The sequence below is a fragment of the Pinus tabuliformis genome, chromosome 4_1 (genome assembly GCF_031772625.1).
Source record: "Pinus tabuliformis cultivar Carrire ecotype Pingquan chromosome 4_1, CPIR1, whole genome shotgun sequence".
NCBI lineage: Eukaryota > Viridiplantae > Streptophyta > Pinopsida > Pinales > Pinaceae > Pinus > Pinus tabuliformis.
The window spans coordinates 908,919,170-908,930,370 of NC_142303.1; the positions used below are offsets into that span (position 1 = coordinate 908,919,170).

An 11,201-nucleotide genomic window follows, 5' to 3' on the forward strand; every position below is an offset into this window, starting at 1 on the left:
CTCCTCCAACTCGAATTTACTGAGTAAACTAGGAGACACAAGCCATGTTGCACAAGTTAACGTCATCCAAGTTGTCTGTTGATGTGGAAATTCGATTTTTTTCAATTTAATCAAGGAAAAATCAAATTGAGAATCTCTTGCTGCATTTTTCAACACATAGTTCATTGGAATGTATTACTTTCACTATGAACTTGCCATAGTTCACATGTTAAGTTCATATGGTTTTGGGCTGATGTGGTTCTATGTGTTGAGTATATAAAGAATATGTGTCCATCTCTTGCTATTAGAAACAAGGCTCCCTATGAAATGTGGTATGACCACATTCCTTCGGTGAGGCATCTCAAGGTTTTTGGTTCCTCCTGTGATGCCTTCATACCTAAGGAACAGATAAAAAAACTCAGTGCAAGGAGTCACAAAGGTATCTTCTTTCGATACTCATACCTCCAAAGCATACCATCTCTATGATGAAGTGAATAAGAAGTTTATAATATCTAGAGATGTGATCTTTCTTGAGTCTTGCAAGATTGACAATGTTGTTGAGTGGTAGCTTAATCGTTTGGATAGATTCGAACATGCAAAGTATTTTCAAGAGTTTGATAGTGAGATTCCACATATCCTTCTCTTAGCTCTATAATTTCTATGAAGAGCCTTGAAGAAATCAGGTTGAAGGAAATTCCTTCCCTTGCTTTGTCAGGAAAGAGCTAAGAGACTACTTGCAGCACGTAGCCAAATCTGACAAGCGATGAGGGTACATGCAAGATACAAAGCAAGCATTAATGCAAAGGAGGGTACTGACTATATACATAACATCAAACATCTTTCATCCCACCTAGGATGCCTTGCATCGTGTCTGTTTAGTCATAAGGTCATGTTGGTCACAAACTCTATAGCTTAAATAAACAAGTGGTAATACTCTTCATCTTCTAATAAACATGTGAAAGGGAGCAAGAGACGTAGAGGAAACACATGGAATGACTTTTAGTTCTTGCAACCATGCATCTCATTGAAGACATAATGATACGACAATGATAAGAAAAATTTTAAGCTACAGTAAGAGGTGTATTTCAAAAAATGTGCTTTGTTTTCCATACCTAGCCTCCAAAGGGTTATGCATTAGATGGAGTCTTCATGCAGTCTCGATATTCTATCATACCTTGGGTTCCTTGGTCTGCTTATTTTTCTCCTCAGCTCCTTGAGAGTCATCTATCATGTCATATTTCTTTGGAGCCCCTGAGAGACATAATTGTGTAGCTTCAGCAGGTAGTGAGTGTTGCGAGATGAGACCCTGGGAGGACACATTTACACAATTTTAGGATTCAAGGCATTGCTATGGGATGAGGCCTTGGGAGTACGCATCTATGAAATTTCAGTATGCAAGGCAGAGTGGGTGGTCAAGGGATGAAACTGCACAATTTCTGGAGATAATGGGTTCTGGCTGAGGGAAGGACATTGGAGGAAACCACTACATAGTTTTAAATGCTAAGGGAGGTTGGGATTTCTGTGCATTTCACATTTCCAACAGGAAAGGGAAAATATTGAGGGTTACCTATGTGAAGTGCGCAGTTCAGGAAAGTTGGATGAGGCTAGGTTGCTAAGGAAACTATGAAATTTAGCTAAGTGTGGGATCAGTGGAACTGATGTGGACAGTGATAAAAATTGACTATGATCACACACTTGAAAACTTAGTGATACAACATAGACCATCCAGAACATATAACACATACTTCGCTTAATGTAATAACCTTTGTGGTAGCTTACAACAAGTGCGGCTCTGATGATATACTTTGGGAGGACAAGGGAAACACTTGTGTAAGAGTATGTGAAATGAGTGTAAAACATGTCTATGTCGTGAGGACAACCCATTCTCATAAATATTTCCCCTTGAAGCAAAACAAACCTCCCTTTTCATGACAAGTGATAACCCCCATGCCCAAAAATGACACATTCTATGTAAAGATAAAAGCATGAACAACTCTTAAGATTGAAAAAGGGAGCTTGAGATCATCAATTTACTAATAAGTGACTAAGAAACGATTGATCACAATATCGATAGTAGGCTCCGAAATTTAAGTGTAGGCCAAAATTTTGGAGGGTGTCGCAGCCGCTACAATAGAGCCTTCACCTTCTTGCTAGCTTCTTTTTCAACGAGTGTCCTGAATTGTACAAACTTGAAGAATGTCTCATCTTTCTTCCACATGAAGAAGATCCAACACTTCTGTGAGAAGTCATAAAAAAATGACAAAATATTTGTGTCTGACAGTGTAGGTTGTCGAGAAAGGTCCATAAACACCATAGTGGATCCTTTCTAGGATTGCATGTGCTTTGTTGTCCCGATCATGGAATGTGGATTTTATGTATTTCCGCAACATACATCCTTTGCATATATCCTACTGCTTAAGTGCTCCTTTAGGGAGGCCAATGGTTATTTGTTGTATAATATTTGAGGTATTGTGATGCAAATGACCAAGTATTTTGTGCCAAAATTCATTAACATCGTGACCTACACTTTCTCTGCCTTAGTGCTTAATGCAGCACAGTGTTCCACATCTAGCCTATATAGGTTCTTCACACGAACCTCGATCTGCTTCACCTGCCCCATGGCTATGTGTCTCAGGAACACTTTTCCTTTGTTGAATATCTCTTCACAACTATGGTAAACCAACCACTTGGTGAAGGCTAGTAGATAGACCTCTAATCCTTTACCTTTACCTTTTTTTACTAGTGCCTCGTATTGAAAATTTTAAGACAAAATATTTCTTTTCTCTTAAAAAATTGTCTTAAAATCCGCCTCCATGTAGCAGTGCCGAATGAAATGATAGGGATGTTGTCTTTAATCGTATCCGCAGATATGAAAGGGACAAAAGAGGAATTGATGTCCGAGAAATCTTGTCAGTAAAAGTTGTCACGTTCTTCTTAGTCGACTAACCCCCCAAAACAAGGAGCCCAACAAATCGTTGTGTTTATATAAAATAACGTGAACGGTAAGTAAAATAACAACCTCGGTATATGCGCAAGACAGTAGTTGCCTGCACGCTGGTAGACTTAGGGTGCAGTATCAGAGTCAATTTTGCAATTGTTAGATAATATTGTCTTAAATTGATATGTTTGTGTCTTAATTGTTAATTGTATTAAGTAGGTTTCATTTAAAGTGGCCATTGTCTTAACTATAAAGTTTTGTGTTAAAATATTTTTATCTCAATTTATTTTTGTGTTAAATATAAAGTTTTGTCTTAAAATAATTTTGTTTTAAATTGTTTTTGTCTTAAATATAAAGTTTTGTCTCAAAATATTTTCATTTTAAATTATTTTTGTCTTAAATATAAAATTTTGTCCTAAAACGTTTTTATTTTAAAATACTTTTGTCTTAAACTATTTTTGTCTTAAATATAAAGTTCAATATACATGCAAGCAGAGCTTTGTCTAGACAAAACAAATCAACAAATCAGCACACTTTACATGTTTGCTCAACACCCATAATATAAGATAATATTATATAAATACATCAGATTTAATAAAATATATTTGTGGGTTCTGTATATGGATATGCTACAACCATAATTTGGTGTCATGGTTATGCGGCTATCTATGGCATTGATGGAGCGAATATTGGTGACGAAGGGGAATAGTTGTGATTGGATTAAGGTTGATAGATGAGTACAATCCACGTGAAGGCAGAGCGTTGAATTAATTGCTCCTGGTTGTCATTTACATGGTTCACCATCCAGGAGAGGAATCAAATAAGCACACTTTACATGCCTGCTCAACACACAGAATTCCACGTCAAATTAGCAGAACCACATACGATGTAGCGGTAACGAACAAAACTGATGGACAGACAAAATTTCCTCGTCCTCTACCTGGACACACCCTCCTTTCCTTCACCCACTTGCGGACAGCTCTATTTAATTGCTCTCTCTTATCCAACGGAACCGAGAGAAATATCAAATGAATTGGAATCAAATACTCTATCGTAGGGACTTTATATAAAGATCTCGCGAACAAGTGGATGGATGATATTTCTTGAAGAAGAAAAAGGGAGATATCATATCTGTCGTGGTTATTTGCAGTCATAATAATACGTTTTGTGCAGCTTCAATGGCCATACTGCTCACAATCTTCTTCTTGGCTGTTATTTACAAGATATATTGCTGCCTCAGTCGACCGCAGACTGAAATGAAGATGATAATGTACCGTCAAGGAATATCGGGACCAAATCCAATGTTTCTGCTGGGAAATGTCCTCGACATTAAGAAAATCACCGTTAGAGCTGCCGAGACGAAGTCACCTGTTGACAACAACTTGGAACGTCGTTTCTTCCCATACTTCGGGGAATGGAAGAAAAAATACGGTTCGTCTTTCATTCATTCACATTCCCTGTCACAATTATATATTGCATTTAGTTTATATTCATTGTCAGTTACAGAGAAGTGTTTAATGTGTTGCATGAATGCAGGGAAAAAGTTCGTATACTGGCTCGGAACGGAGGCAGTTTTATATGTACAAGAGCCGGAGATGATAAACGAAATAAGCTCATCCGGGTCGTTCAACTGGGGGAGGCCCGCATTTCTGAAGAGTGACAGATATCCGCTCTTTGGCAATGGACTTATCATGGCAGAAGATCAGGACTGGCTCCACCAGCGTCGTATAGTTGCACAGGCACTTACAGCCGAGAAAATTAAGGTGCAGGGAATAGCCTCTTCTTCACGATTAAAGCCATAAAAAATTTCCAGCAGCTTAAAAATATAAATACAGTTTAGGATTTCCTTTTATATTTGAGTTTTAGACGATGGCCATCAAATTTACAGTACTCAAGAATCACAACTATAGATTTAGGTCAGAGACAAACCTTGTTGTAGAAATATATTAATTTAATAATGTATTTCTTTCACCTATATTGTAAGGTCACCTTTCACTTATAAACTTGCTGAGGCCTTCGTTTTATTAGATAGATTTCTTTTCTCCAAACTGTAAGAGCATTTGTCCTGCCAGGTTGCAGTAGCAACCTTTTATCATATTTTTATTTACATATATCACACAAATTTTCTCTCAGGTTGCAAGAGTTGTTCTCACCCTAATGAGTGTTTTTTTTAATGGTTATCAGAACACCTTTTTCTTTATTCCATTTTGGTATATCTTTTGGTAAGAGAATTTTTTTCTCTCAACTTGCGAGAGTGTCTCACTTCAATTGAAATTTCTTTCTCATCTGGAGTATCAGAGTATTTTTTTTTTTTTTAAATCTATACCTATCTCATTTTAATGACATACTTCTTTTATTTAAGAACGTTTTTTCTTAATATTTATGCTAATGTTGCTGAGGACTTAATTTTTTTCAGCACAATTATTAATGTATATAAGAATTGTCAATCAGGGGATGTTGGCCACGGTGGTGGAGGCTTGTGGAGCAGTTCTGGATGGATGGGCCGAGAAGATGAGGGAGAAAGGAAATGGGTGTGGCGTAGAAATTGACGTGGATGAAGATTTGAATAAGGTAACCGCCCAAGTTATCTCCAAACTGTTGTTCGGCAGCAGCTACGAAAACGGCTTTCAGATACTAGATAAGCTCAAGCTTCTGCAACAGGCTATTTTCAGCGCTAACAGATTTGTTGGGATCCCTGGAATTAGCAGGTACGGTGAAATTCCCATTGTCTCTCTATTATGTACCTTAGCTTCTTCATTGATATTAAAACACAGGAAGAATGTTGTGTGCACTTCGCTAGGTTGATACCCAACAAGAAAGCTCGGGAACTAGGAGCTGAGGCCAACTTCTTAGTCATGCGTCTCATTGAAGAACGCCTGCAGAAATCCAGCGCCGGCGCGGGCTTTGGAGATGATATGCTGGGGCTTCTGTTATCAGAAATGAAAATGGAAGCTGGTATGCCCTGTACAAGCAGCAAAGGGTTAACGAACTGCATAACGATTCAAGACGTGGTGGACGAATGCAAGACGCTTTTGATAGCAGGGCAGGAAACAACCAAACTGTCACTGACGTGGACACTGATGTTATTGGCGCTCAATCCCGCATGGCAGGACAGAGTTAGAGGCGAGGTTATGGAGATCACCAGAGGAGCTCATCATCCAGACAGCAACATGCTCACCAGAATGAAGAACGTAAGTGGTATTATTAGTATGCTACTGATGAAGCTTTTGATGCCTTTTATATATGGGAGCTGATCATCACAACTGATGTGGGATTATTTATGTGTGCAGATGACCATTGTTCTGAAGGAGTCCATGAGACTGTACCCCCCTGTTTCTTACACAGTCAGACAGGCCAAGCAAGACGTACAGCTGAAGAGCTTTGCAATACCCAAAGGAATGTCTGTGTTCATCAACATAGTGGGCATGCATGCAGATCCTGATATATGGGGAGAAGACGATGTGTATGAGTTCGACCCAGATCGTTTCGACATTACGAGCAATAGAAAGAGGAAGAGCGGTGGATTCATTCCATTTGGGTTCGGGGGAAGAATTTGCCCTGGTGAGAAGCTGGCTCACATGGAGCAGAAGGTCATACTTAGCATGATATTGTCTAAATTTGCCTTTTCTATATCGCCCAATTACAAACACTCTCCCACTTCTCTATTAAGCATCATGCCCTCTAAAGGAATGCAGCTCATTCTTCACAAAATATAAACACCGGCTAAACCTTTATCAAAACTAGGTTACATAGAATCTGCTCTCCCATGCCTCTGTAATGTCTCCGTAACTTCCTTCTCTGTTGCAATAGCATTCTGCATTTAAATAGAGGGTTGGCTGTGTTTCAAAGTAGATCAGTGGTAAATGGTTGGACTGTGGTTCACGGTACGACTGGTTTGGATTTGATTTTAGTGTCCAGCTTTATCTGAGAAATATGGACCGCGTGATCTTATTTTAGCTCCAAGCGAGCAGAATTTGTTTCAAGAATTTGCAGAATGATCTTTTACCTCCAGTAAGTGGGCCACCACTCATAATTGAAGCGCAAAGCGGAAGGAAAGTAAAAGAATTTGTTCAGTATATAAACGGCATTTCTTAAACTCACGAAGATATTGGTAATATAATTAATTTAATATGCAATGACCAAATAGTAAAAGTAGATGAATTATTAGATAGGGATATACCTAATTTATTATTATGTGTGGTATCAGTTTTGGTGGGGGAGGAATTCTAATAATTATTAAAGTCTAAGTCATGATTTAGTAGATGAAAATCAAAGTTTAAAAAATTATGTATTAATATGTATATTGTGTGAATAAAATGTAAGTATATAAGTTTATCTAAATTCTGGTTATTATTTTTGTGCGTTTTTAGCATGGTATTATAGCCACAAGTTTTGTGAATCATTGGTATAGAGTCACAAGTTTTGTCGCTTTCAAGTTTGTGAACTATTTTGTTTCCTTTTTGTAATGGTAATCTTATTGGAAAATTGTTTGGTTTGGTTTGGTTTGGTAGGGTCACTCACGTATATATATCTATATTTTCTTAGTGTTTCTAACAAAACTTACAAAGTTTGAACTCATATAAGAATTGCTAAATGCTAAATGGTAGACTAGGTCAAAGGAATCTTCAATCTTCCTTCTAAGGCACTTAAAGAGTTCTACGATTTTGGTTCCTCCCCGTCACTTAACGTTTCATAAATTTTCTATCTTTCCAATTATGTCAATTCTGGAAAGGTCAAGAGATGTTACTCCGCCCTAGCAGTTATCATTCCTCGAGCCCAATTTCATTGTTAATCTTTGCGTTGGATATCTCGTTGGTCGTCGTTGGCATCGCTCCTAATAATTCCCTCACCAGGCATGACCCCGCATGTCGGTTTTCTCTACTAAATTATTACCTCATCATAATCCTAACACTTAACACTCCAACCGTGTAGACCTAGTTTCTCTAAATGCAATTATTCCCATATATATGTAATGCACTAAGAGTTGGGTTAAGTTAAGGAAAAGCAAAACACTGAGTTAAGAGTTAAGTTAAGGAAAAGCAAAACATTGATTTAAGTTAAAGTGAAGTTGGAAAAGTTTAGTTAAAGAATCAAGTCTTAGTTTGAATGAGGATAGGTGTTGGGAATAATGCTTAATTAGTTATGTAAATTGCTGACAAATTAGTCAGCAGATTTTGTGTTCTCTGCAGAACTAAGGCAGCAAATTGTTAAGGTGGTCAGTGCTGGAAATTAGCTGTAATGCCAACAGATTTATTTCAGAGTTTACTAATAAACATTTTAGTAATATTTTTACTATATAATAATGTAGTTAATGTTTCAATTAATATATATGAGATTTGCAGTAGTTTTTAGCTCACACAGTAACTATGTTTTATTTGTTTTATATGTATTTTTCTTCATAGTATTGTTGGCTTATCAGCTGGCTGGAAATAAGTCATTTCATATTCTACAAGTGGTATTAGAGCAGGTAAAATTGTTTTGGGTTAAATTTTTATTGTTGGAATTTCGCCAAAGTTAATCGTGTCGAATTCTAACCAAATGCTAGTTCTAGAATTTGATGGGAATGATTATGATTATTGGTGCATTAAGATGCTAACCTTTTTTATTGGAAAAGATTTGTGGGAGATAGTTGAATCAAGATATGAGGAGCCACCTGATTGGAATGCCCTTACAGCCAATGAAAGAACAACAAGAAAGGAAGCAAGGAAAAAGAATGCTCAAGCTTTGTTTCACATTCAGATAGCTCTTGATAAGAGCTTATTTCCAAGAATATCAGGATCAAAAACTGCTAAAGCTGCCCGGGAGACTCTACAAGAAGCTTACCAAGGGAGTGATCAAGTTAAGGTGGTTAAGCTTCAAACATTGAAGCGAGAGTTCGAGAATTTGAAGATGCAAGAAGCTGAAAGTGTGAGTAACTATTGTGTGAGAGTCAAAGATGTGGTCAATAAAATGGCTACACTTGGAGAAACTATAAGTAATGAAGTTTTAATTAAAAAAGTATTGAGATCTTTAACACATAGATGAAATCATGTTGCAATAATCATGAAAGAAATTAAGGATTTGAAAAAACTGCAGTTTGATCAATTGGTTGGATCTTTGATGTCTCATGAAGAAATATTGAAAGACACTTTTGAAGGTGTAGAGAAAGTTTTTTCCTCTAAATTACAAATTACAAAGAATGAAGATGCAAGTAGCAGTAGTACCAAAAGCAATCAAGGTCAAGGTAAATGGCAAAGCCAAAATTATTCAAGAGGTAGAGATAGATTTGATAAGAGAAATGTTCAATGTTACTATTGTAACAGGTATGGCCACTTTGAAAGAGAATGCAGATTGAAAGAAGGTAAAAATGCTAATTATGCTCAAGAAAGTGGTGATTATCCTCTAGATCACTTATTTTTATCTTATTCCAAAGGTGAAAATACTAGCAAAGATGTTTGGTACCTAGATTCTGGATGCTTTAACCATATGACAGGGAATGAGAAGTTGTTTTCAGCAAAGGATGGAAGTTTCAAATCCAAGGTTCAACTTGGTGATGATAAATCATTGGAAGTTGCTGCCAAAGGAGTTATGGAGGTCCAAACAAAAGAAGGTATAAAGAGTATTCATGACATTTATTATACTCCACAATTGAAGCATAATTTGTTGAGTGTTGGGTAGCTGTGTGAGAAAAATTATAAAGTAGTCTTTGAAAATAAGTCATGTACTATCTATGATAAGAATAAGGGAAATAGGGTGATCATTGTTGTGCCTATGAAAAGAAATAGGATGTTTCCCTTGAGGTTTGATGAACATAACAACAATCTTGCAAATATGGCTTATGAGGACTCAAGTTGGTTATGGCATCTCAGGTATGGGCATTTAAATTTTCATAGTTTGAAGTTTCTAACCTCACATGCATTAGTTTCTGGTTTGCCCAAAGTAGAAGAGCATAAGGAGGTTTGCGAAGGATGTGCTAAAGGAAAGCATGCAAGGGAAAGGTTTCCAAAGGGCAGTGCATGGAGGGCTCATCACCCACTTCAGACATATGTGGTCCTATGTAGACTAAGAGTTTGGGTAAGTCATCATATTTCATCACTTTTATTGATGATTACTCACGAAATTGTTGGGTATTTTTTTGAAGGCAAAAAGTGAAGCCATGGATACATTCAATAAGTTCAAAGCCCTTGTAGGAAATGAGAGAGGGTACAAGATCAAATGTTTGTAGAGTGACCGTGGAGGAGAATTCTGCTCAAAATCTTTCCAGAGTTATTGTGATATGAATGGCATCAGGTGGCAACATACTACAACATACACACCCCAACAGAATGGCATAGATGAAAGAAAAAATCGTACTGTGGTTGAAATGGCAAGATGCATGCTACAAACAAAGGGATTGAGCAACTCTTATTGGGGAGATACAGTTGCTACAGCAGTATACATCCTCAATCGTAGCCCCATCATTGCACTGGAAAAGATGACTCCTTATGAAGCTTGGTATGGAAAAAGGCCTAATGTTAATCATTTCAAAGTTTTTGGTAAAGATGACTCCTTATGAAGCTTGGTATGGAAAAAGGCCTAATGTTAATCATTTCAAAGTTTTTGGTTTTTGGCTTATGTGCATGTACCTGATCAAAATAGAAAAAAGTTAGATGCAAAGAGTGAGTTATGTATTTTTATTAGGTATAGTGAGACAAGCAAGGCTTATAAATTGTATAATCCTCTAACTAACAAGCTTATTGTCTTAAGAGATGTAATTTTTTATGAAGGGGGAGTTTATGGTCATCAAAAAGGCCATATTGAGAAGACAAAATCTGTTTTGAATGATGATATAATTGTTGATAATGATCATGAACAACCAACTAATGTTTCTGTAACTAGTGGCTTAACTCCACCAAGCAACCCTTCATCAATTTCTTCAACATCAAGTTCAAGTCCAACTTCTTCTCCAAGTTCTACAAGGAAGGTAAGAAGATTTAGTGATATTTATCAGAGGAGTGCAAATCAAGCACATGAAGAAAGCCCAATAGTTGAGATAGTCAATTTTGCTTTATTAGCCAAGGCTGAATTTGAACCATCATGTTTTGAAGATGCATGTACTAATGAGGTTTGGATGCAAGCCATGCAGGAAGAGATGGATTCCATTCAAAGGAATGACACTTGGAAGTTGACAGAGCTTCCAAATGACAAGAAAACGATTGGCACCAAATGGGTCTATAAGACTAAATATAACAGTGATGGGAGTGTTGAAAGACACAAAGCAAGATTAGTTGCTAAAGGATTCACACAGAAGTATGGAATTGATTAT

The 11,201-nt window shown here is 37.0% G+C and overlaps 1 protein-coding gene across 1 annotated transcript; it reads left to right on the plus strand.

The window, feature by feature from the left end:
* The first annotated feature begins 4,034 nt into the window (after positions 1-4,034).
* On the plus strand, positions 4,035-6,765 carry LOC149179090 (cytokinin hydroxylase-like). The gene is made up of 5 exons (XM_089423774.1): positions 4,035-4,348; positions 4,454-4,680; positions 5,369-5,625; positions 5,718-6,108; positions 6,208-6,765. The coding sequence occupies exons 1-5, from the start codon at positions 4,096-4,098 to the stop codon at positions 6,631-6,633; spliced, it is 1,554 nt and encodes a 517-aa protein (XP_089279900.1). The 5' UTR covers positions 4,035-4,095; the 3' UTR covers positions 6,634-6,765.
* Positions 6,766-11,201: the final 4,436 nt, after the last annotated feature.